At 48.5% G+C, this 27,107-nt stretch overlaps 1 protein-coding gene across 1 annotated transcript in view; it reads right to left on the bottom strand.

The window, feature by feature from the left end:
* unc5a (unc-5 netrin receptor A) overlaps window positions 1-27,107 on the bottom strand; it is a gene marked incomplete at its 5' end in the record, with an annotated part of 140,810 nt that overhangs the window by 3,446 nt on the left and 110,257 nt on the right. The window contains 6 exons of the mRNA XM_080840397.1: window positions 3,625-3,774; window positions 11,229-11,462; window positions 14,908-15,076; window positions 15,827-15,914; window positions 17,832-18,131; window positions 19,078-19,299. Of these exons, the coding sequence (XP_080696523.1) occupies window positions 3,625-3,774; window positions 11,229-11,462; window positions 14,908-15,076; window positions 15,827-15,914; window positions 17,832-18,131; window positions 19,078-19,299 (1,163 nt within the window). The remainder of the gene's footprint in view (window positions 1-3,624; window positions 3,775-11,228; window positions 11,463-14,907; window positions 15,077-15,826; window positions 15,915-17,831; window positions 18,132-19,077; window positions 19,300-27,107) is intronic.

The following is a 27,107-nucleotide window of genomic DNA, read 5'->3' as shown; positions in this document are numbered from 1 at the left end:
AAGAGAGGACATATATCCATTGGGGGAAAAAAGCAGGAAATATTTCACATATGCCAATAAACTGCAGTTCATCATTGAAAGAAAGGAATAAACAAAAAACAGCTGCAAGACATCGATGAGCCCAGACATATAAAATCATTTTGGAAAAAAAAAAAAAACATTCCACAAATGTTCATCTAGTGAGACTGCTGCTCACGGCTTGCAAGATTCCTCTGAAAAAGTGGGTATCAGCAGAAGAGCCAATATGCAAGGGAAGGTTTGGTTTGATGATTTATGTCCTCTCTGTTGGCTCCCGAGCTCAGCTAAGCCAGGTGTAGAAGCTCTTTATGCAAAGTCTGTAAATGTTCAGACGCATTAAATCCCAAGCTTTAATAACTGAATGACGACGTAAAGAAAGGAATATAACCCAGCTAAAAAGAATAACAGCGGGGGAAAAAGCAAACAAAATATGTCACCGACTGCTATATCCAGCATTACAATAACATAATAAGGCGAAAACAATCCAGTCTGCTTCAGTCAAGGCTCTCTGAAATCTACTATAATGCATTATATATAAGCATCTCCACAAAGTTTGGGTTCTGTAAAACTCTTCAGACAAATGGAAATATTGCATTTGTGGATGAGGATATTACCATGAGCTTCTACTATACAATTTCCAGGGATGACAAACGCAATTTTGCCAGGACGATGACAATGGATGCCAGGCTCAATTGTGACTGCTGGTTTCAGTGTGTGTGTTCGCGCACTACTGCGATGTCAGCTTTATTCACTCCCTCTCTCCACTTCTCATTTCCCTGGAGTGGCAGAGAGGTCATTGAGCCACAGAGAGGTTAGACTCCTGCGTTCGTCTTTATAGATTCCTCTGTGCATTAGCGAGTGCTCTAAAGCACTGCAGTTCTGCAGTCTGGCCAAATGGGGGAGCTGTTGCACAGGCCCACAATTAAATAAAAAAAGGAGCGAGTCAGAGTGACTAGACAGTGAGAGAGACAGAGAGATAGAGAGAAAGAGAAAGAGAGAGAGATGGGTAGAGACGAAAGTCCTCAGAGACAAACAATTCACAAAGAGATGAGACAGACCTTTCTCTATGAACTGTGTAACTCTCTCCAAATGAACCGGAGATGTCTAGGGCCAGTGCCCCAGAACGGCTGCTCCTCCTCCATTCTCTCGCCACGTCTCTCACCTCTGGGCCCCGCGGGGTCAAAGCACAGAGGAATGGCCCCAACTACTACTCCCTCCCATGGGCTTCTTCACCTCAAATCTGAGCTCCTGCTTCAAAACCCATGGGGAATTTATTCTCCCGCCATAGGCAAATCTGAGAGTATAGGCCAGACAATTTCAACCCAAATGACCTCTCCAGGGTTCCCTGTGGATGTGGAGTAACAGCGGCCAACACCGCAAGGGGAAGGAGCGAGAGAGAGAGAGAGAGAGTGTGTGTGTGTGTGTGTGTGTGTGTGTGTATGTGTGAGGAGACCCTCAGAGCTTCCGAGTGAGTCAGAGTCTCATTCCTCTTATACCCATTTTCCACTAAGGCAGTTCAGAGCCGGTGAATAATCTCAAACCAGTTCTCTGCGTTTCGACAGCCAAATAATCAGCTCTCGGCCAGGAAAACAGGTTCCAGAGCAGCACAACCACTTCGCTGGTTTAGAACCAAGAACCGCTTATGTCAGGGGCTGGGGGCAGGATTATCATGACCAGCAAGACCCACAAACATGCTGTAAGCCCCATTTTTGTTAAGCTGATTAATGAACTACTAATTTCTCACTGAGGGCTAGCTAGCCGGGTTGGCCCTAACCTTGCTGGGAAAGTGAAGACGTGTACAGTGGCTCTATAGCCTGTGGAAAGGTAATATGGTTCTTATAAGGTCTGCAAGTTGAACCAACTCCGAACTGCCACTAGCGTTGACGTAGCCCCTGGTTCACATTGGTAAAAAAGGGGGTATCAGACAAGACCAGGCTGGTTGTGAGAAGCTTCCAGGCTGCAAGCTCCCTCTTCACCAGTGCTGCCCTTTCACGAGGCCGTTTCCCATCCCCCCAGGGTTGACAGCAGCATCTAACGAGCCACAGGCTCACAGACTCCCTGCTCCATGATGGAGAGAGATGGATGGCAGTGGAGGTCCTGTATGTACTGTATATACTGTGTAGGAAATGTATCTATTGGGAGATAACTGATTATAAGCACATACTTTACTCTGGGGGACTGTTAATATGGCCTCGTCACATACTGTACATTAAGCCCTAAAGTATAACTGACATATAATAGACGTATTTATTATACAGCTCCTCAGGATGTTGCAAAACGTTCTGTTTGATTTGAATGGGCCACCACAACGTTCTAAGGTCTGATGTTTCTTTACATTGACCCCTGCAAAAAATTAAGGACTGCTGCCATTGGCAACAGGTTGTATGCTTCTAACTCACATCTTTCATATCATTCTGCAAGTAGTCTGTTCACTTTTCGTAATGGCAATTCAGTGCAACGTGAAGACAGCAAGTAATGCGCTGCTACGCACCATATGAATCTTTAAAGTTCTGTTTGCATAAGGAACTATTTTTGCTCATCGACAGCCACGTAATGGCAACAAAATCACTTAAAAGGAGATATTTTGGAGGAATGCTTTTTTTTTATCATTTTGGCAAGTTACACTACAAGAAAATAAATCCCAGTCTGTCCTGTCTGGATATATTGTACTATACTGACCGGCGGACTATACATTATCTCTCACGTATTTACTAATGACACACACATTCGTTTCACTGTATTGTCATTGTGTTTCATATTTACCATTTTTTTTGTCAACAAAACTACTGGGGACAATTTGATGGCAATGAGGAATCGAACTAGGCCTAGATTTAAGGTTAGAGTTAGGGTGGGGAGATGATAATGATTAGAGACTTTGGGTTAAGGTCAGGTTATGTGTAAGGTTAGTTGACAGTTAGTTGACCTGAAAGTTTCAGCTGACAGGGTAGCTCATAGCTCATACATAATTTACTGGCTATTTGTCTTATCCAAATGATGCATTACTTTGATGACATTTATTTAGCATGTATTACCTAAATACTCACTAACATTCATGGCTAACATACACACACAGTATGACAACTACCTACAGTAGCAGGTCTGTGTTATATTTGATATGTTAGATTTCAGTATGTAAGGGGTGTTTTTCGGTTTTCTCGACGGGCTTATGTTGTGTCATGTGACCATGATGTTAGCAGTGCCACTGACCATTGTGTTGCTGATTGTTCAAGTCAAAACGCATCTTTCCAGGCCAATCCTGACGAGAGGCTTCTGACTCATTAAGAAGTCATTGGGGCTGAATTTAAACCCACTCTCAATTAATTCACTGTGTACATTTAGGGCAAAATCAATACATGCAAAGTCAGGCTTTCCAGCTTCTCCACGGCACCTGTAGAATCATTAGCAAGGGCATCTTCATTTCATCCTTCATTAAGACAGAGGGGATGGTGGTTAAAACTACCAACACATGGACACTTGGAAGCGAGAGAGAGATGGACTCTGGGATGTCGATGCCCTGGCGATTGTACAACTGGTGCAGGGATGGCAGAGACAAAAAGCAAACAGTGTCAGTGGGCTTGCCGAGGGAAAAGGGAGAGCGTGACTGACCTGGTAGCTGGCGAGGAGCTTACTCCGCCACTGGCTCTGGGGCATGTCGTGGATGGACAGGCGCAGGTTATGGTAGCTGTCTTTGAAGAGCAGGACGCGGGGCTCATCGATCATCCGACCTCCTAGCTGTTTCTCCAACTCCATCACCTCCTGGGGAGCAGACCCAACATGCATGTATGTGCACACACACACACACACACGAACACACACACACACACACCCACACACACACACACACACACACACACACACACACACACACACACAGAGGGCTCAGGTCAAGACAGGAAGGATGGGTGAGAAGATGAGATGAGAGGACTCTCACCACCACATGTGCTGACATGTTGACATATGTTCGTTCAACATCAGCACCTCCACCCCCTATACCCGCCCCTGACTCCCATCCTCTCCCCTCCATCTTCTAATGACACGCCAAGGTTAGATCATCTTTTGGAGAAGCGTGGAGATGGCAGGCGGAAAACCAGCACTGCCCGCCGCAGATACCTGGCACACGACGAGGCGGGCATCGCGCATAGCCATTAGTCACCAGCTCGTTTGAGCAACCGCACTGCAAATCTGCCCCCCCTAATTTTGTCCCCAGCGTTTGGTGCCAGGAAAGATTTGCACTGGCAAGTCAGACAGTTTCATCTCCATGGGATAAAAAAAAAAAATACAAACAAACAAAACAAAAAAAACTAGAGGACATGTGTAGAGTTCAGCGCGGCCATCTGGAGTGATGTCATAATAACCCCAGAGTTCGTCGCTGATCTATGGCCATTCATTTGGGAAGCATCCTTCATCTCCTAACCCATCCTCAGGGATCAAGAGGTCCTCGGAAATCTGGAAGGTTCCTTGCGAAAGGCTGCCCGCCAACTGCCTTGCGGAAAAAAAAGACGGATGTGCGGCGGAAGAGAGAGAGAGGAAGAAAAGAGCAAGAGAAAACTAAATTCACTGAATGAGCGGGTTAGAAGACTTGGAGACCTTGTAAAAGAAAGTCACGGTTTTTATGTAAAGAGGTTAAAACCAAAATCACAGCAGTAAGCAGAAAAAGGAAAACAAAAACAATTTTACAAAATACAGTGAGGCATTCAAAAAATGTACAAACCAAAATTGCAAAAACTGCCAGAGGCTGTGCAAAGATAATTACCATATGTTTGATACTTCTCTGGGAGCATCCGGACGCACACAAAATAGATTTGGAGCGTTACTTTAGTTACGATTCAAAATCACACTGAATTTCTATCTGCACACCGAAGATTCAATTTTCTGCACTCTTTACCCCATTTTGACTTGACTGATTTCAATTAACGCCGTAAAGAACCTGCTCATTACCCACGTGCCTATGGTCCGTGTTGAATTTCTTCAACCAGGGAGACATTTTTCTTGTAGATGAGTGCCATATTCATCAAGACTTTGTCAAAACGGCTAACATCCTTATGTCTTGCCTAAATGCAAAATGTGACAGAAAAAGAAAAGTTTCCTTATCATTTATTCCCTCTCTGTCTTTCGCTCCTTCAGAGAATGGGCTTCTTTCGCTCCTTCAGAGAATGGGCGTCGTTCCAGATAGCCGCTGTCTCCATCTGCGTGGCTCTGAAGTGTTAATCGACATCAGCGGCGTCTGGAGCAGGTGAACTGGGTCACAGGTCGACTCCATCTCATCAGGTCACGCCAGTCAACGCAAAGGGGCCAGTTCAACTTCAAGGAGCGCTTAATCTTTCCCATTTCATCATTTTGTAGGGACAGCGTGGAGGCTTTGCGGCTTTGTGGCTTTGCAGCCGCCCTCAAAAGTGCTTAATTTGAAACATTCTTGAGCACAATTATCCTTTGGTGGGGGAGATTAGCATTGCAAATGGACGCCCATGGACTCTGATCCCGCTCCTGACCCTCCGGCCCATCGAGCCGACTGGGGATGGGGGAGCCGATGAGTGGCTGCCAATTATCCCATTACCGATCTCGAGGACCCACAAGTGCCAACACAGATCTCACCAGGCCTCTCTCCACCCCACCCCACCCCCCTGTCCGAAAAAAACAAACTAGCCTGTTGAATTAACAAGTCAGGCTGAAAGTGAGACACAAACATGGCACTCCATGCTTTTAACGTTACACTTTTTTTCCCTTTCAGTTTTTTTCTTTCCTGGCAAAAACATGCAAGATTCAAACACGCGTTTGTGTGTTTGCCACTGACAGCACATTTAAGCCAGACGAATAGCTCAGTGTACACCCCATTGTCTTCTTAATAAATTACACTGTAGGGGCGGGTTATTTATGGGAGGGGAGGGGAACCAAAATCAACACTCTTATTCATAGTTCCAAAAAAAGCAAAGGGAAGCATGAGGAAGATATGGGAAGAGACATAAATCAGTGATTTTAAAGCTAGGGACCTCCCTAGTGTTTGTGTGTGTGCGTGTGTGCGTGGGGGGGGGGGGGGGGGGGGTCAGAGAGAGAGAGAGCACGATAGACTATCATTATGTGTGAGTGTGTGTGTGAGAGTGGACTATGGACTGAAAGACACATCAGAAGGACTGAACCAGAGGCTACGTGTGAGCAGAATTTTAACATTGTCAGAGGGGTGAGAGCCTGAGATCAGAAATGGGCCAGGGCACGACAGGACTGCCCAGCGACTTCCCAAGTGGAGAGACACAGAGGAAGAAGGGACAGAGAGACAGAAGAGAAAGAAGGGGAGGAAGAAGGGAAAAAAGAAAGGAGGAGGAGAGAGAGAGAGAGAGAGAGACACAGGCAGCTTAACACTCGTGTCTGCGGGTCATGAGAGTGGCAGGCTTTAGAGGGACAGATAACAGGATTACTGCAGCCATGGCCACAGTTCTCCCAAGCACACACACCATCACACACACACACACCATCTCGCTCATCCCCCTCGGCCCTGGCCAGCCCAAGTAGAGCTCTCAGCCCTCAGCACTGATGGACTCTGTGTGCTGTAGTCCGTTTGGGGACCACGAGAGACACTCGTATAGTTAATCTCCCCACAGCCAGCCCTGTGACAGAGGGAGGCTGGGCCACTGCAGTGACGCAAATAAATAAAGAAAGAAAGAAAGAAGTACATAGAAACCCACTGACAGTGCACAGTTGGTCAACAGAGACCAGGGACAACAACAAAAAGGGACAAATAAAAAAGAAAGAAAATAAACAAAACATTTGAAGGCAGTTTGGAAGGCTGGAAGGTTGTATAAGGAGAGGGAGAGACTTGGGCGCAGGTGGGAATGATGGGGAGACAGGCATAGGGTTGTGTGCGTGCGTGTGTGTGTGTGTGTGTGTGTGTGTGTGTGTGTGTGTGCAGCAGCCATAAGAAATAACATGCTCCGTGGCCTTCTGCTATTAGTTTTTAAGGACAGGCGTTCTTTTGTTTTTATTGAGCTTTTCATCAAAACAGGGAGGGTGACACCAGGATGAGTGGTGGCAGTGGCGTGTCGGTAACACTGCCTGAATAAATGGCTTGGCGCTGTGGCGCTCTGACGGTTAAGGATCTTGTGAAAACAGTGTTTTCTCCTTGACCAGTAGCAAGGTGCCAGGAGGCATTACGTGCCACTTAGAAGACTACTCTTGAGCCTGTTGTCAAAATAAGCTGGGGAATAACTTTCGGATAATGGCCCTTGGCAGCATATTGCTTTGATTTATCATGAGGCTCGTATTGCAACTGTTCCCTGCACACACACTTCCTTCCGTGTGCTTGGGTCTTGGGTTTTGTAATGTTTTTTTCTTCTCCTGCCTCCGTTTCCTGATTGAGAGACTCCATCACCATGAGCTCTGGTACTCGACTCGGGTCCCTTCTGATTAATATCTACAAACGTGAGGAACTTGCTAGCTGGGCTTTTACAAATGACAATAGCTGTTTGCAAGTAGAGGATACACATTTTCTTTTACATAAATCACCAGGGTGTGAACAGAAGAAGGGGAAAAAAAGATGACAGGAAAAAAAAAGAGAGAGAGAGATGAAGCAGCTGACTGTAATATTTTCCTGGCCTGCTGCTGTGATAAAGTCGGCTGTCTTGTTTAACTTCACGTCAGCAATCAAACGCTTGAAGCATCGCTTCCATCCCACCAGTCAGCCATGTCTGCCAGCGTCTGACTTGTGCCTGTCCTCTCTGAGCAGGACGAGTGGACCAATTACTCTCTGATTTTCAGGGAAAGGTCAAATCAAACATGTAGTCTCCATCTTTTTTCCATCCCACCATTACCCCCCCCCACTCTCTCTCCACCATCTCCCCTGTGGTGCTAAACTAGAGGTCAACAAAACACAACAATGCATTTCTTTTTTTCCCCCCTCTGACTATTCTCCCAGAGCTTTCTGTAAAGGGTGTTGGCAGTGATGTTCAGCAGGGGCGTGCCGGAGGGACGGGGGGCAATCAAAGCGAGGGCAGATCACTGTTGCGGCTCTTTGTATAATAAACATATGGAGGCATTTAATGGGCACAGCACGCCATCCGTATCAAGCAATCAACATCATCATCATCAGCGGCAGCAGTAGCAGCAGCAGCAGTGAGTGGCATGGATATTGCCTATGTCTTTTGCATGCTCCTCTTGACACTTGTGAGCGCTTGGTGCATGGTAGGCAACATTCCTCATCGAAAGGATGGTGGTGTCTCTTTCAGATCAGGAGGTAGAGGACAGCGTGTTAGAGGAAGGGGTGGGGTGGGGGGGTTCGTACACGTCCAGCTCGTAGCAGTAGATCTGTGAGCAGGAGCTGGAGATGTTTAAATATTAATCTAATTGGTCCCGCAAGGGCCTTTAACATACTGAGAGCAACGCGCGCTGAAATGTCACAAGCTCCCGAGTGTCGCAAGACTCTTACGATGAAAAGACAATAACATTGTGTTTAATCGGCCTTAATTGGGAGATGAGAGATTGCTGCTGCTACCGCCGTGGCGCCTCTATGCTGCATCCACGATGCTGCGCCCGGCACCAGGGAGGGAGGATGCCGCTGACTGACAGCTGAGATGCCTGTGAGCCTGATGAGCCGAGGCTGCCGTGGCTCTCTCTGTTTTGCCCGAGAAGCAGCCCAAAGGCAGAGGGAGGCAGTGCCATCATTTTCATCAAAACACACCGGGGAGTTTGTTTTTGTTTTTTTGCTTTTTTCCACTTTCCCCTGCACACTATTGGCTATTTAAGGGGGGGGTGGAAGGGGCTGATTTGACAGACGTTGTGACATGCCCTGCAGCGGTCAGTAAACTCTGTAATGCAATTAACGGTCCCTGCAGACAAACTGCTGCATAGGGGGACGAAAATAGCAGAGCTCTGGTTTAACCAGTATGAGTGAGCATGCGTGTGTGTGTGTGTGCTTGTGTTTGTGTTTGTGTTTGTGTGTGTGTGTGTGAGTGTTTTTGTGTGTGTGTGTGTGTGTGTGTGTGAGTGTGTGTTTGTGTGTGTGTGTGTCTCTGTCACGTGTGTATACCACCTCCCCCTGGCACCAGGTCTCCCTGTCCCTCCCTCTAATTACTGTAGGACCATCATCACAGTGAATCATCAGACACACACTCCTCTAAGGGACCTGCTGGTTAGAACACCTCTCTCCATCTCTCATTGGGGACCTCTGATATCACTTTACGTGGTTGATGTACCTGCTACCACAACGGAGGGAACGAAGGAGAAAAATTTGCGTCCGTTTGTTAGCGACAAGGATCTAACCATTAACACAGTGGGGAGCTTGTACTCATCCAGCAAACCAGAGAACTGCCCCTTCCCATGAGAGATGGCGGCTCACCACACCAAACCACCACATGGCAACAGAGGCGGCTAATGCACTCTGGAAGCATCCGCTTGACCACATGTGTCTGCGTGGTGTTGCATAGCACCGCACCGCGCAGTACCAGTGCTGCAGTCACCACGGCCAGGTGTCACGTTCCCTCTGTGGGAAGTCCCTTGGTTAGAGGGAGGAGAGAGTGGAGAGGGGTGGAGGGGTAGCAGCAGCAACAATAACAACAGCCACCCACTTTCCTCCGAGTGAGAACGAGGACAAGGTCACACCAGGGGAAGGTCAGAGGCAGCATGAGATCAGGCTCCGGAGGAGGAAATGTACACCAGAGCACAGGGGCATGGACCCTGGCATGCAGCAAAGAGACCCGCTCATATCCTTGTACCGGCCCCCCTCCCCCCCCTAAAAAAAACAAGATGGAGGGGAAGAAAGAGAGAAGAATGGATAGAAAAGAAATGAAAGGCTCTCTGTCTTTCTCTCCGCCAAACTTCATTTCAGCACGTCTGACCAGGTCGCGGCGGGGGACAAGAGCACCGTCTCTCCAGCCTGTCCCTCATTTCAGCTCGTCACGAGTCGCCCGGCAAACACAATTCACCGCCACCCGGAGCTCAGAGCACTTTTCCCCTCACTGCAGAGCCGAACGGCGGCTAAGTGCTAATTTCTAGCAGCCTGGCAATTTCCTCAGCTCTACCTCTCTCTTATTATTTTTTTCTGTCTCTCTCCTCTTTCCACAGTGGCGTTCTCAGAGGCCCACAGGCTTAGATGAGGAGGGGGGGGGGGGGGGGGGGGGTAGTGTGTGAGGGTGGAGGGTGGAGAGTGTGTGGGGCAGGGGTCAGCCTCTTTGGCAGGCTCTCACAGATTCGAGTAGGGAGCGGGCACTCGGGCCGCCATGGTGTGAGGACGGGAGCTGTGAAGCTCAGGGAGCAGAGGAGTGTGTGTGTGGACGTGTTTGTGTGATGCTGAGTGTGTATGTGTTTGTGTGTAGTTGCGTGTGTGTGTGTTTACTGGTGTATTTGCGTGTGTGTGTATGATAATGCGTGTGTGTGTATACTTGTGCATGTGTGGGTGTGTGGGTTAGAGAGAGTGGAAGAGTATGTGTGTAGGAGTGTATGATAGACACAGAGTGTGTGTGTGTGTGTGTGTGTGTGTGTCTGTGAGAGTGTGGGGGGTGCTGAGTGAGTGTGAAAGAGAGTGAGAGCGTTGTGAGAGGCTCTCTCTTTTTAATTTACTAATTAACCATGCAAATGAAATCTTAACAGTCCGTTCAGACAGAGGCCTCTAGGGACGGGGGGGTGGTCGGCATTAGCTTGCGATTATTCTTTATCCCTCAGAAGGGCTAGCGGATGGGGAAGAGAGGGGTATGGGGGGGTGGGGGTGGAAGGGGGGCAATCCAGCCTACGAAATTTGCACTGAAGTGGGAGGGATATTAGTGACCAGATTGAAGCTGCCAGCACAATCCGCTATCAATACAAACACCAACAGCAGCAGACACCACACTGCGCTCCGCGAGGAGAGGGGATCCGAGCTGGGATGTGCCCAGATAGAATGCAGGTTTAGCTTTACCGTTTTGGTTCAAATAGCTAACTGTACTAACTGTAGACGTGTGTAACTAAAGAATACGTAACGGATGTGGTTTGTGCATCTGAGTGACCTAAGTGTCTTCAAATATTCAGTTACTGAAAAGGTCTAACAACAACAACGATTTGACTGTTTGTAAAATAAAACAAGCGATTGTGTCATTTTCAACTAAAGAATGCTACCGCAATGCTGAAGCCTTTAGCAATGCTAATTCTGTTGAGGTTCTTTACAGAAAGCAAAGGCTTACACAGCCCAAGGTATATGACTGTATAGAGCTGACTTCTAGTCTGCTGTGAGAACTTCATGGTGGGTGTCTCACCGCAAAGACGTCCTGTGTGTCGTCCATGCAGTAGACGCGGATGCTGTACTCCAGCGTGCCGCAGTAGGCCGGGGCAAACAGCACCAGCTTCAGGCGCTTGGCGGCAACCATGCTGAGCGACTCGCCCACGAGTGCCAGGCGGCCCAGGTGCTCGGTGAAGACGCGGCACGTCTCCGCCTCCAGCTGGCAGTAGTAGGGGTCCGTCACCAGCTCCTCCCCCATCACCAGCACATCCTATCAGGGCAGAGGAAAGGAGGGGGGTGGGGTCAGAAGAGTGCAACCAGTCAGAAACTATAAAGCTCCTATTTCACCACTCACCCATCCAATCAGAGAAGAGAGAAGAAGAGGGGGGTGGGGTCGTGTGAGAGAGAGAGGATGGGGGGTGCGGGGTCTAGGTGAAAGAAACTCAAAATACATCATGCAGACACTACCCTACTTAGCATTCTTATTATAGAATACATAGTTTGTTTGTAAGGAGGTTGTTAGTTAGTGAGTACCGTGTGCAGGGTACATGTATGGTGGATATTAGGACGTGTAACACACAAAAACACACCACACACACACACACACACACAGACAGACACACACACACACACACACACACACACCCAGTCAGTCAACTTCGAGCACTTTTTTACATAACCCCCATTACCCTGCAGTGTGTATGGTTAATATCAGATTTAATGCAGGGGCCGTACAGCGCTGTACAATAATGTTGTGTAGTGAGGGGATGTTTCATTAGTGCTCGTTTACTCTGGGCTGGGGACCCTGGCATTGATCACGCCGCACTCTAACCAGCGTGCTCTCATGTGCAGCAGAGGTGTGAGGTCAGAGGTCATGTGGGTCAGGAATATGGCTGAATAGAATGTTCTCCGTCTCCATGACTCCCAGTCGTCCTGGTTTTATTTGCATATTCATCCCTGTATTACATATTCATTTGTCTCTTCCCAGAATAAATGATGTGTGCTGATATATGAGCCTGTGGGGGGTTGTCCTTCTGTAGTCATTTGTCTGAGGGTATTACACCATACCCAAAGGTATCTCTGGGCAAATCTCCAAATCCCAATAGACACCTGTGCCTGGTGCATATGTACATACAGCACAGGCTTACAAACATAAACACGCTGCACCATCCACGCAGCAGTATCCACACAAATACAAACTCACACATAAAGAAACTCAAGATCACTATCAGACACCCCTCCTTAATCAAATAAAAGGAAAACCTAAACACTGTTTCCACACAATGCCAGTGCCATTCATAGAACAATAGCCCATGGTACATATAGGCACAGGACTTGTATTCATTCCTCCCCTATATGTTACAGGAAACATGAGCCTGCCTGGTAAATTGTTGACGGTGTAGTTAATTTATGAAATCCGCTAGACAGTCTCTGGGACGATTAATTAAGATATGTGGTCGGACTGTAAAACAGGTTTCAGATGAAATGGATACTGATCCACGGCTAATCCACTCGGACTTTGCAATAAATGACTCTATTAATCAATTAGTTCCCCTACAGTTTCATTCACCTCTCAATAATCGCCACGAGGATAAAATAATTGCAGGTTTGCTGATCCTAGTGTCTTTGCAATTTGTGTGGGATCTCAGCAGAGAGAGAGAGAGAGAGAGAGAGAGAGAGAGAGAGAGAGATTGAGAGAGAGAGAGACATAAGAGTAAGATTAACACGTGGTTAGTTGGTAGTAAGGAGGTCCTTCATCTCCTGAAGCTACTTGGTGTGTGCATCCCGCTGTACATGCATGAATCATAACCATACATAAATGACGGTGCTGGAGACTAGTGTTCCTGCTGCCCCCCCCCCCCCCCCCCCCCCCCCTTCAAACATGGCCTCCTAGGTTGAATTTAATTGGAACTGTAGAAAAGGGATACCCACTGGTGGGCTGCATTTCTTAAATAAGATTCTCTTCAAAGAGATTTACATTTCCTTCCTCTCGGCCCTCCACCCCCACAAGCACACCACAACCCCCCCACCCCACCCCACCACCCCCACCCTTTACCCCCGTTATCCAATCAGCTGTTGTAAAACATTCACACAGCCATGCTCCCAGGGATCCCTAGCCAGGAAATTAAATCCCGTGATCAATAAAATCAGACACTATCTTCATCAATGAAATTAGCATCGACACGAGCCATTTACCGCCCCGCCACAATGAAGTCTCATTTCATTTTATTTTTGTCAGCGCCGCATATTATTTATTTATTTCAACCCCAACCCCGCCCCAACCACCCCCCTCCCAGCCCCTCCGAGCCACAAACGCCTCAGTTCAATTATCATCACGTTCAATACCAACAAACAAACGGAGGTTGTGTTTCTTCTCACGAGCTGCTCCAGCCACGCCGCTGTTCTGATTTTTCCCGGCCGATCTGCATTTATCACCACAGTGCTGCATTAATTAGCCTGGCCCCAACCTGCCACTGCTTTTTTCTCCGGGACAAACTTTCATCCCTCCCTTGTTTTTCCATCTCTCTCTCTCTCTCTTTCTCTCTCTCCATCCATCCCTCCTTCCTTCCTTCCTTACCTCTTTTTCTCTCTCTCTCTCTCTTTCTTTCTCTCCTCTCCGCCTCTCTCCCCCTCACCTGCCTGCCTGGCCTGTCCAACCTGCAGGCCCGCGGCTATATTTGGTCCTGCTGATGATTAAAAGTGGTCGTCTAACCCTGGCGTAAGACAGGCCAATTCATCGTGCAGACGCCCCATCGCCACCCCACCAAGGGGTCTGAATAATTTATGCACAATATCGAACATGAAAGAGGACCTGCGCTGTGCCCCCCCCCCAGCCCTTCCATCCAACACCACCCCCCCCCCCCCCCCCCCCCCTACCCCCTATTTCCTCCTCCACATTCAGGGCAGCATCTCAGGCTCACCGCGGACTATTAAACACTGGTCCGCGCCGCAGTCAAAGGCAGACACAAACCATCGGCAGCTAGAGGCTGGAGATAGGCGAACAAAGAGGAGATAAATAAAAAGGCATGCCTGCGATTAGGCTAAAACAGTACTTGAGCTTCAGAGAGAGACAGAGAGAGAGAGAGAGAGATTGAGAGAAAGAGCAAGAGAGAGAGAGAGCGAGAGCGAGAGAGAGAGCAGGAGAGAGAGAGCAGGAGAGAGAGTGCTGCATGCATAGAATAGGGATTGTTTACCATTAAGTATTTCCCATGTTTTTTGTCTTGGATGGTTGAATGGTAATAGAGTAGATTATTTCCACAAAAGCAACATGTCACCAACTACATCAATGTGAAGAGAAAATAAATAATAACACAGAAAGCAGTGTCCCTAGAAATAATGAGTGAAACTAGCTGGCCAACCCCCGCATTTGTGTTTGTTTACGTGGGGGTAATGTGCCGTGTGTGTGTGTGTGTGTCTGTGTGTATCTGTGTGTGTGTCTGTGAAAGTGTGTGTGTGTGACAGTGATTTGAAGTGTGTGTGCACGTGTGTGCTTATGTGTATCTGTGTTTGTGTGTCTGTAAAATGTGTGTCCGTGAAAGCATGTGTGTCCGTGAAAGCGTATGTGTGTGTGTGTGTGTGTGTGTGTGTGTCTGTGTGTGTGAATATGTCTGTACAAGTGAGTTGACTGAGGGGAGAGGGGCAGAGGCGAGGTGCCCCTGTCCACTGGTCATCCCCCCTGTCCATTACCCCAGCTTCACCCCGTCCCCGGTCCTCACCTCCCAGGTGCCCTCGTAGGTCTGCTTCTTCAGCCGGACGGCCCAGTTCTCGGGGACGGCGTCGGAGCAGTGGTCCATGCTGAGGATCACGGATCGGGTCAGCATCACGCCGGGCGGGCCGCAGCTCACCACCGGGCCCAGGAGCGTTTGGCCCCCGGCGAGGGGCAGCCTGAGGGGGGCAGACGGAGAGGCAGAGAGGGGCCTGGGTGAGTGTGGAGCTCCGACGATGGATGGCCACTGTCAGAGAGCTGAGTGCTGCCTTTTATTAGACACGCTGCCCCGCTAATAGCCGGCGCATTTGTCTTCCCTCACCTCACGTGTTAAACACAGAGGCCAACTCCTGCTGTGGAGAGGCTAGCACTGAGATTGAAATATAATATTATATAAAAAAAACATTCAATACAAACGCACACAAAGACATACAACTCACACACAAAGACATGAACCACACAAAAACATATACACACCCTCATATACACACCCTCACACACACACGCACACACACACACACCCACATGCACACACAAACACCAACCCACACACACAAAGTCTTGCCATGAACCTTGAGCTGCATTGCAACCCGCTGAGACACAAGACAACCAGCGCATTCAGTTTCCCCTGGCAGTGATTTCTTCGCTGCTTGTTCAGATCAGACTCCTCATGCCACCTCCTCCCTCCCCTAGCCCCCACACACAACTCCTTTTAATTCCCTCCCCCCCGCCCCCACCCTCACAGCTCAGCCGCTGACAGCGCTGCTTGGTCCAGGCGAAAGCAAACGCTACAAACTGCATCTATCAGCGTCTGATTCGTCAGTCCTGGATCCTCGCCGTCTCTGTTTCCACGGTCGCGCTGAGGACGGAGTTGGGGTGGGCAGCACTGGGGGGCTTTAAAAGAGACAAAAGGGAAAAGGGGGACCCACCTTAAGTCCTCCTTCTTCTGAACGGTCAGATAAATCTCGTAGATCTTCCCCCTTGGAATGGCCTCAGGAGGGATGAGCAGACTTATTCCTGATGCAAATGGAAACGAGAGAGAAAGAGAAGGAGTGAGAGACAGACAGAGAGAGCAAGAGAGAGAGAGAGAGAAAGAGAGAAAGAGAAGGAGTGAGAGACAGACAGAGAGAGCAAGAGAGAGAGAGAGAGAGAGAGAGAGAGAGAGAGAGCAATAGAGAGAGGTGTCACTGTCATTTGTTCTGCCCCTACATTTTATGTTAAGCGGATCCATGTGCCAACACGTGTACCACATGTGTACAAAAAAAATGAATAACCTCCAACGGCAAGGTCACACACACACACACACACACACACACACACACACACACACACACACACACACACACACACACACACACACACACACACACACACACACACACACACACACACACACACACACACACACACACACACACACACACACACACACACACACACACACACACACACACACACACACACACACACACACACAATCCCTCCCAACAGTGAACAATTACCAGAGACAAAGGAACACAGGGAGTCCCCTTCACAGGGTTGCAGTCTTCACACACATCCACAAACTGTGCAGAGGGGAGAGGCAGTTCAGCATCTCACTAATGAGAACTGGAGTCAGTGGCAATAAATATTATGACGTTTCTGTGCTTATTATCCACACGAGAGTAGTAAGGGAGAGTGTGGAGAGAGAAAAGGAGTGAGGGAGAGAGAGAGAGGGTGAGGGAGAGAGAGAGAGGGAGAGAGAGAGAGGGACTGGGCTGTTGGTTCATATTGTTTATGTACTTAATTCTAAAAGCTCTCTGCATAATTAAACAGCTGGAAATGGTATCTGGGGTTCGTAAGGGTTTTAACTATGTGTCATAAAGTTCATTATATTTATTAATGAGATAGTTATTATGTCATTTCACATCAATTGTGAAAGTCATTGTCAAACTCGTTTTAATATTAATTACACATAAGCAGTATATAGAAATGTATATATCAAAAAGAAATCAAATTTTGACAGATTTACTGGTACATATTATTTGCTCTCTTGGTGTTCCCCATAATTATTCTGACATACGATCCCTGCACTACACCATTCTCAGCAAACTTAAACTGTTGCCATTGAACCAAGACGGCACTGAGGACGCAAAGCCAAATTCAACTGATGAAGACCCCCCACACCCACACTTACACACACACACACACACACACACTCTTTCTGTCTTTGCACACACAGTGACCTGGACAAATTTTCTGTGTGGCAGTCAGATGATGATCTCCTTGGCGTCACGGAGGAGAGCAGAGGAGAGCAGAGGAGAGGTGAGGTGAGGAGGAGAGGAGAGGAGAGGAGAGGAGAGGAGAGGAGTGGAGGGGAGTGAGGAGCTAATTGGTTTGAATGCAGTGTCCTTGGAGTGGATCGTGTTGCAGTCCCTGGGACTGTGCATATCATTTTGCCTGGGCCCTGGCAGCTGGGTTCTTACATCACTTAGCCAGACAGCCTGCACTCCAGCTAATAAGAAGAAAAAAAACGAAACAAGGAGAGGTACTAATAGGTGCTAATTTTCAGCCAAACCACAGTGGCCATCACCTGTGTGTATGCCTGCGGCCTCCACCTAGCCTCCTTCTAGCCTCCTCTGCCCCCCTCTCATGCCCCCCTCTCACGCCCCGCACCCCCATCATCTCAGCCACGACAAGATATTGGCAGCTGTCTACCTCTGATAGGCTCTTAAATCCAACAGATACGGAGCTGCCTGGATTATTTCGCCACAGGATCGGACGCTTTCATCTTCAAATCCCGCTATCACCGGGCCTCCATTTCACCCAGGCGGCCAAGGTGATCCCTCCCCCGCTCCGTCCGCTCAGTGTTCCACAACAAAACCACCACAAATGTAGGAAGCATTGCTAGCACCCCACCCCCTGGACCCCAAGCCCCCAAATCAGTCTACTGACCTGTGTTTGGGAGGGTGAGTCGGCCGCCTAGGAAGTTGAAGGTGCCGTAGGAGGTGTTGGGGCTGTCTCGGGTCAGTGTTTTGAAGTAGTTCTGCGTGGAGAGCCGGGTCATAAAGTCGTTGGGGTCGGAGGGCAGCTTGCCGTTGTGCAGCGTGTGCGAGCCGTTGGGGAGGGGCTCCAGGAGGGGCCCATTGGTCATGGAAAACTTGCCCGTGCCGTCATGGCGCGACCGCAGGGTGCCCTGGTAGCTGGTGGTGGTGGTGGTCAAGTCTGGATGGATGGTCAGCAAGTGGGAGTTCTCTGCAGGATGCCGAAAACAAGCGGGTGGTGTTGAGAGTTTCAAATCAATAACCTGCCTCGGTGAGACATCTATTGCACAGCGCACATTAAACATTAAATTTGCACAGAGAGTACACACGTCCAAAGCACTGGCCTATATAAAAGAAGTTTTCTCCACAAGTACACACCTACAGTACAAAGGAAGGCGGGTAAGAAAAAAAAACATGACCTCATGAGCAAATCAATTCTTTTTTCGTTCTCTTTAGTAACCACAATCAATTTCAAACTGAGACTCAGGAAGGCTTAGCCCGTCGCCACTTTAAAAGCCTTTTTCATGCTGTTTAATATTGATGGAAAGCTCAAAATCTATACGACCTCAGCTCCCAAGTCTCTCTCGTTGTTCCCTCGGCACATTTTGATTCGATGAATTGTATTTGAAATCAGGTGCGCGCATCAAATCAAGACCACGCTGAGAGGGGAAATGTTCTGAGGGCTAAAACTGGAAATAGCTCCAAACTTTAAAGCAGGCCATCATCACACACAACTTTGAGCAACAAGAAGTTAGACTGAAGAGAGCTACTATAGCTTGCCTTTTCAGTGTCGATTTCATAGCACCAACTACTGCGGCATAAACACAACATATTCCCTTTGAAAAAAAAATATATATACAGCACATAATGTATAGCATATCAGAACATCTGGAGCATTTCCTCACTCCAAGAAATCCACTCCAACATACAACAACACAAGAACCAACACTAAACCGATACAAATGGACACAGCACATGGTTACATGGTGTCCACTTCAGACGACTAGTGGCAATGTGGCTCCACCATCGTAGCAGACATAGAACAATAACAACATCAACACCAACAATGTCAACAACAACAGCAAGGACAACGACCACTACTACGAGACGCATGGTGTGTGATGGGTGGTAGAAGGGTATAGGGAGCGTAAGCCTACTGCTGCGGGGCGGCCTGTGCGGTGCCCACACACCTGGCTTGGTGGGCTTGACGCCCATGGGCTGGAAGCCAGTGGTGAGGATGGAGGAGTCGGCCACGTCGGCGTCCAGGCTGCCCTTCCTGCGCCGGTACACCAGCACCACCACGATGAGCAGCAGCGTCAGGCACAGCGCCACCGCCACCATCCCCACGTACAGGGCCATGTCCTCGGCTCCAGACGCCGCTGTAGAGAGAGGGAGAGAGACATGGAGATGGTGAGAGAGGGAGAGGGAGATTAAGAGGGAGAGGGAGAGTGAGAGGGAGAGTGAAACACGTAAAGGGAAAGGGAGAGAGAGGAAGAGGGAGAGTGAAACACGTAAAGGGAAAGGGAGAGAGAGGGAGAGGGGGAGAGAAACACGTAGAGAGAGAGGGAGAGGGAGGAAGAGGGAGAGAGAAACACGTAGAAAGAGAGGGAGAAAGACACATAGAGCAAGTGGGAGAAGGTTAGAAGGAAAGAGAGGGTGACAGAGAGGAATAGGGTGGGAGAGGGAGAAAGCGGTGGAGAGAATGAGAGAGAAGGAAAGAGATTAAGAGAGAAAGTTAGAGGGAAAGAGAGGGTGAGAGGAACAGATAGGAATAATGAGAGGGAGGGGAGTGAGAGATGGAAAGGAAGGAAGGGAGGGTGAGCGAGAGAGGGAGGGCAAGAGAATGAGAAAGTGAGTGGGAGAGGGCGATAGGGAGGCAGACAGATATTACGTCAGGGGGAGAAAGGGGAAGGGAGGTAGAGAGAGAGAAAGATAAAGTGTGAAGGAATGAGTAGGAGGGAGAGATTAAGGTGGGCAAGGGGGAGAGAGAAAGATAAACAGAAAAGGAGGGAGGATGGGGGAGGAGGAAAGGAAAAGAAGAGGAGAGAAAAAGCATAAAGGAAAGAAAGGGGAAGGGAAGAGAAAGATAGAGCAAGAAAAAAAAGAGAGAGAGAGGATTTAGACACTTTCCATTGTAGGGGATAGGCCACTGGGAGGAAACGATAAGAGGTTCCTCCCTCAACTTGAGCAAAGCACTCCTTTACTGGTCGCTTCCAACAAAACAATTAGACAATGCAGGCCTCCTCCTCACCTGGCTCTGCTGCTGAAAATTGATGTGCTGCCTTTTTCTTCCATCTTTTTTTTTTAAGATGCTGTTTATTCAATAGGAGACTTTTTTGCAGAGCTGGTTTGGCAGCTAGCTGCGTCAGCACTTTGTTCGCCACACAATTTAACTACACAGAATTGAACGTCACGTACACCCAGGAGGCAGGGGGGGGGGGGGGGTAAAGGGACAACACCAGGAAAGGAGAAAAAAAACAACAACAACAACAAAACACTTGCCTCCCTCAGGAAACCACAACCCTATTTTTTTTTTTTTACTTCCACCCACAGTGTCGGTGCCTGACTGCCTGGAGAATAGTCACGTCAGAAATAAAATAGTTAATCGATGGTGTCAGCCGGGAATCGGATTTGCCATGCCTGTCTCCTTTGCACCAGTGTGTTTGGGTGGCGGAGGTGTTAGCCGGCGGCGTGAGAGTGGAACTAGCACTGGTATGGGGGGAGGTAGGTGCTGGGGATGGTGGGGGGGTGGGGCCTGGCGCGGAGGCGGCTTCATGCTTATTCAACATGCCACCATGGAATGGCTTCGGCGCGGATGACTGATGGGGCGGTGCCGAGGTTTCCAAGTGCAGGGGCACAGCGAGGGCCATATCGTCGCTCCGCCTCCCAAGGCGGCCTACATGTGGCACAGAGCTCCGACTGCAGGGGTTGGCTTCTCTGAATCAACACGCGCCGTGTATGCGCCCGGATAATTGTGTATGCCTCAGTGTGTGTGTGTGTGTGTGTGTGTGTGAGTATGCATGCACGTGTGAGGGCTTCAGATACATCTTCATCTATATGGTCATATACAGTACTGTGCAAAAGTTTTAGGCAGGTGTGAAAAAATGCTGTAAACTAAGAATGCTTTCAAAAATGGAAGTGTTAACAGTTTATTTTCATCAATTCTTCATAAATTAACAAAATGCAGTGAAGGAACAGAAGAAAATTCTAAATTAAATCAATATTTGGTGTGACCACCCTTTGCCTTCAAAATAGCATCAATTCTTCCAGATACACTTGCGCAGTTTTTGAAGGAACACGGCTGGTAAATTGTTCCAAACATCTTAAAGAACTAACCACAGATCTGTGGATGTAGGCTTCCTAAAATTCTTCTGTCTCTTCATGTAAACCCAGACAGACTCGATGATGTAGAGATTAGGGCTCTGTGGGGGTCATACCATCACTTGCAGGACTTTCTGTTCTTCTTTAAGCTGAAGATAGTTGTTAATGACATTGGCTGTATGTTTGGGGTTATGTTCCTGCTGCAGAATACATTTGGTGCCAATCATACGCCTCCCTGATGGTATTGCATGATGGATTAGTATCTGCCTGTATTTCTCAGCATTGAGGACACCATTCATCCTGACCAAATCTCCAACTCCACTTGCAGAAATGCAGCCCCAAACTGGAAAGGAACCTCTACCATGCTTCACTGTTGCCTGCAGACTCTCATTATTGTACCTCTCTCCAGCCTCCAGCGAACAAACTGCCTTCTTCTACAGCCAAATATTTCTAATTTTGACTCATCAGTCCAGAGCACCTTCTGCCATGTTTCTGCACCCTAGTTTCTATGTTTACGTGCTTAGTTCAGTCACTTGGCCTTGTTTCCTTGTCGGGGTAGAGCTTTTTGGCTGCAACTCTTCCATGAAGACCACTTCTGGCCAGACTTCCCCGGACAGTAAATGTCTGTACCTGGGTACCACTGGTTTCTGCCAGTTCTGAGCTGATGCCACTGCTTGAAATCTTCCGATTTCGAAGGTAAATAAGCTTGATGTGTTTTTCATCAGCTGCATTAAGTTTCCTTGGCTGAACACTGCGTCTACGATCCTCAACGTCTTCTTCAAAAGAGCTGGAACTGCACATTTTGAAACCCCTGTCTGCTTTGAAATCTTTGTCTGGGAGAGACCCTGCTGATGCAGTATAACTACGTTGTGTGTTGTTGCTGTGCTCAGTCTTACCATGTAAATGGATAAAAAATAAACATTTATTGTTTACATTTTTCAAAGCATTCTTAGTTCATAGCATTTTCTCACACCTGCCTAAAACTTTTGCACAGTACTGTATTTCTAACACTCACTAAACGAAACCCATATGCAGGTGCACAACAATGTGCTATATGTAAATGTAAGGGACACACACAACCACACACACACATTCACACAAGCGGTCTATCCTACATGTGCAAAGAGATCTTATACCAAATATACACACACACTCTCACATGCACACACCCACAGCTGTATGCGCAGTCACACGGACATGTACACACATGTACACACACAAAACACACACACAATGGCAAACTGAGTGCAGGGAGTGTGATGTGAGTGTACACACAGCATGGATTGGGAGAGCATCACTGGCAGCCAGAGACAACTGACGGCGTGTGGCGGGGGCCTGGGAATCTCTCAACCAGACAGCGAGCACCAATGAAATCCCAGTCAAGTGAAAACCTTGTATCAATACCTACAAGCGTGCAAGTTTTCTTTAAACAGCTACCGCGGAAAAGGGTGTGTGTCTGCGTGTGTGTGTGTGTGACCGAGTATTTGTGTACCAAGAAGTGCAAAGTGTTATTTTCTGTCAATCTTCTCCATCCTCTGTTTGTATGGGTTAAACGGCCTCCTTGCCACATCGAGTGCTGTGATTACAGCGATGCCTCTGACAAAAATCACACTCACAATTACAGCTCCTGCGGCCCTTCCGATTCCTGTTATGACAGCTTGGGTGCTAATAGTCAATCATACTCTTAATCTGTGAGGCCCAAACAGGCGCTCTTAGACACTGCTCCCATTAAGCTCGCCACGGCCTCATCAGGGACCATACACACGATTACTGGTCAGCGCCCCATTGATTAGTTTGTGTAATTTTGTATAATCCCTCCGTGAATCAATGCCACACTGAGTGACCGATGCCATGAGGCTGAGGACGAGGTTCAATAATGGCGGCGGCGGAGGAGGTGAGGCGTTTTATTCCCGATTCCTTTTTCGAATTTATGGCTTTGTCGATAGAATATGATAGGGGGAGTCTGGGGACAGGCAGGTACACGCGCGCCCGCCGCCGAACGGCATCCCATCAAAATGATTTCATGACACTTTTTCAATGGCTGAATGAGTGACAAGATGCAAACGGGCTCCGGTGTGTCTCCCTATTGACGTCGCCTTAAGTGTATCTGTTGCAGGTGACATCCACGCAGTGCAGGAGAGGACTTATGGCCTACCGTTAAAAAAAAAAAAAAAAAAAAAGGCTGCCCTCTGACTGACTGTGAGAGCGTTGATGCAGAGATGCTACCCGTATGGGGTGCATGTGGGGACAAACTGAACGGGACGCAGACAGACAAGGGATGGGGGTGGGGAGGAATAAGGTTTCATTTCAGCGCAGATACTAGAGGTTTCCATCTCAGGTTTAGTTCTGTAATGGCACAGAGAGAGAGCAACACAGAGATACACACATACACACACACATACACACACACAAACACACACACACAACTAATAAGAATGTGGCATCCAACTGGCTAATGCGGCGTGGGTATGGCTGAAATTTTTATTGCGGCCAGCACGGTAGAGGAGATCATCATCTCTGCTGGCCCCTGTAAACACACTTTCATAAGCAGAGGGCGCTATTTGAATGTTTCTTTTCGTCTAATGGCGGGGCAGAGGACAGGCACCTGTGTGACCTTCCAGTCTGTGATTCGGTGATTCAATATCAGACAGCCGCACACACACTCACACACACTTTCGACTGACAGCACCCTTTGTCGAGGTCCCCTCACCTTTCCTCTCCCCCCTCTTCGACTCCTTTGTTCTGAGTGTAATCTCCTTGAGCTTATCAGAGCATCACTAACTTGAGTTTTTATCAGGTCCAGCAGGTGCCACGTTGCAACGATCATCGGCGCCGACTCCCCAGCCCCCCCCCCCCGCCCTTGTGCTCCGGACATCGATTTCTCATGCAGCAGGCCAATAATTGAAAGGACGTCTATCACACTTTAATTGACACAGTTAATCAGGTTTTATAATTGGATGAATTCTACCTTATTTTTTTCCCTTGCCCTTGTTGGTCTCCTTCTTGCATGCTGCCCCACTCAATACCCCTCCTCCACCTCGGGTAGAGGAACACGGGGCAGGAGAAGTAAAGGGGGGGAGGCCGGGGTGAGGTGAGGGTGGTTGTGGGGCATGGGGGGGGGGGAGGGTAGGAGTGCTCCTCTAGCCCTAGGTTTTAACATCAGTCAGTTAACTTCAGGGTTTCGTGGCAGGGATCGCCGTTGGCTGTTGCCATAGGGCTTCCGATTACCTACCGGTATGATGGCGACGCCATTGATTCCTCCATTACCCACACACCCACTCGCACTCACACTCTCGCTAACGCTAACGCTAACCCTAACCCGCCAACCTCCCTGCTGGAACATCACGCACCCTCCCACCCAACCTCACTGGCTCATCTTCACAGATCAGTAGGGGAGTGAGGCGGCAGGTCGGGATGGGGGAGGGGGTGGAGAGGAGGGGTGGTGTTGGTTAGGGGTAGTGGAGGCAGCGGGTGCCTCTCACTTGCCTTAAGGAGGTGTGAAGCTTGCCCGTGGGCAGACAGTTGAGGAATGACGCCTCGGTGTTCTGAGGCGGAGAAATCTCACATGCTATCAGTCTTGTCAAAGTCGTGATGTAGAGCTTGCTGTTTAAATCAGACCAGCGTGATTCGGTAGTCAATACCAGTATGCCTGTGTGTATGTGTGTGTGTGTGTGTGCGTGCGTGCTTGTGTGTGTGTTGGTGTGTGCGTGTGCGTGTATGTGTGCGTGTGTGCATGTGTGTGTACATGTGTGTGTACATGTGTGTGTACATGTGTGTGTATAAGTGTGTGTGTGTGTGTGTGTGAGACTGCATGTGTGTCTATATGCCTAAGGGTGTGTGTGTAATGAGGGAGGGGGCATTTCAGCTCACAGCTGCTCTGCTTCTCCCACTGTGGGCTTTCTGCTGTGTTGATAAATTCAGAAAAGCTTGGGGTCCCTCGCTAAGTGTCCGCAGGTATTCATCATGGTGCCGGAGAAATACGTCACTTCATGGCCACTCAGAGAGGTGCCTTTTACAAAGATGAATAACTCAAGCAGACCTTGAGGTCATGGGAGTATGGCCACTAAAATTCTCAATGTGAACGTGACCATTACTGTCCGGAACAACGCAATCGTTTCATCTTGCCGGGGCGTCCAGTGAAACATGATCCCGGAAAAATCTAGCAATCCTCTCTCTCCGCCCCCCCACCCCCCCTCCTCCAGGTAGAAAATAAAATCATAATGAAAACACAAACGGAGGTTAGCTGTGAAACTTAAACCACCAAAAAAACCTCTTTGCTCTGAACCTCACAATTTAGAGGAAGCTGCTGTATGCTTGCAGGTTTAAATAATTTCTTCAATGAGCCCAAATAAGCATTTATCTACAAAGAGCTTTAAAAATGATATGCTTTTAAACATGTTCATTAGCCCCATCACACAAATTAAGCGCCTCTAATCATGGGTGTTGCTTTCACTTCTTGCTGCACCTCTAAATGGAGCGCTATCATTCCCCATCATGCCGTTTGCGTGTCACCAAACACCTGGCACTGGTTATAGGACCGGGGGGGGCGGGGGTGGCTGTGAGCCAAGTAATTCATTATTTCCTCACACACACATACACACACAGTTCAAGGGGTTTTCAACATTTTACAGTACTTAGTCTCATTTCACCAGAGCAACCAGTCGGAGATCATAAATATGTGGCTGAAATAAAAGGCCATTTGGCTTCAGATCCATTCCCCACAACTCAACCTTGAGTCCCTCCGGACTCCTCAGCGTATACCTCATGTTGCGGCGGAAACAAAGAAGCGTTTAGTGCTTGTCGCTCACAGACGGGACAGCAGACACATCATGGGAATGCTCTTAGGAGAGGAGTAATTAATCACTGCACGCATAATTCAGACGTGGTGTAATAAAGCGCTTCCTCCCCTGAGCCGGGTGATACCTTAACCCTCAAAAGACAAAAAAGAAAGGGGGCTTCAGAAGCGTCTCACAGAAGTTTCTGGCTAATTACCCTCAAAACATACAGCCCAGGAGCTGCTGACTATTCATCACGGGCCATTGTGTACGATATCGCATCTGCCGGGAACAGATTGGGACAGAAAGTTGACGGTGGCCAGCATCTCGCAGCGTGCCGACGCGCTCTTCCGGGTTTGTGTCTCTTGGCACGGGCATTAGTCTTCAGGTTTCTCTGGGTTTGTGTTTATGGGTGGTTTGTGTGAGTTTATATTCTCAGTGACTCTACAGGCAAGTTATATTATGCAAGTCTAAATGTATCTGTGTGTGTGCGCATGTTGTGGATTTGGGTACATATACAGTATGTGCATTTGTGTGTGTGTGTATGTGTGTGTGTGCACAAAGGGTTGTTTATTTGTGTGTGGTATGCCTGTTTGTGCACACATGAGGCGAATGAACGCTTGGCTGAAGACACCCCGAGGTGTCGAGTGGCTGGTGACCTTTGTGGAGGGGTAGTGAAGAGCACACACACACCCACACACACACACACGCACACTCACACTCACACTCACACTCACACTCACACTCACACTCACACACACACAAACAAAACACAGTGGCTGGCGTACAAACTGTGTGCTCTGGCGTCCTCCGACACCGTCACGCGGCCGGGATTTGTCCGTCCGTATGGTTACACAGAGCCGCATTAATATTCCTCCGTTGATAAGGACATTCTGGAATGCTTATCTCCATGGAAATCAAAATACCACCCTTTGATCCATTGGCGGGTGGAGTCTGTGGGGCGCGGAGGGGTGGAGGCTGTGGAGCGGGGAGGGGGAAAGTGAGTCTGTGTGTGTGTGTGTGTGTGTGTGTGTGTGTGTGTGTCTGCGCACACGCTCTCCTTTTGATGTCCATCTGCTTGGCCAAGCACC

Source organism: Sprattus sprattus (assembly GCF_963457725.1).
Source record: "Sprattus sprattus genome assembly, chromosome: 6".
Classification (NCBI taxonomy): domain Eukaryota; kingdom Metazoa; phylum Chordata; class Actinopteri; order Clupeiformes; family Clupeidae; genus Sprattus; species Sprattus sprattus.
The sequence above is the reverse complement of the archived record's forward strand: the minus strand, read 5'-3'. Positions and strand labels throughout refer to the sequence as shown.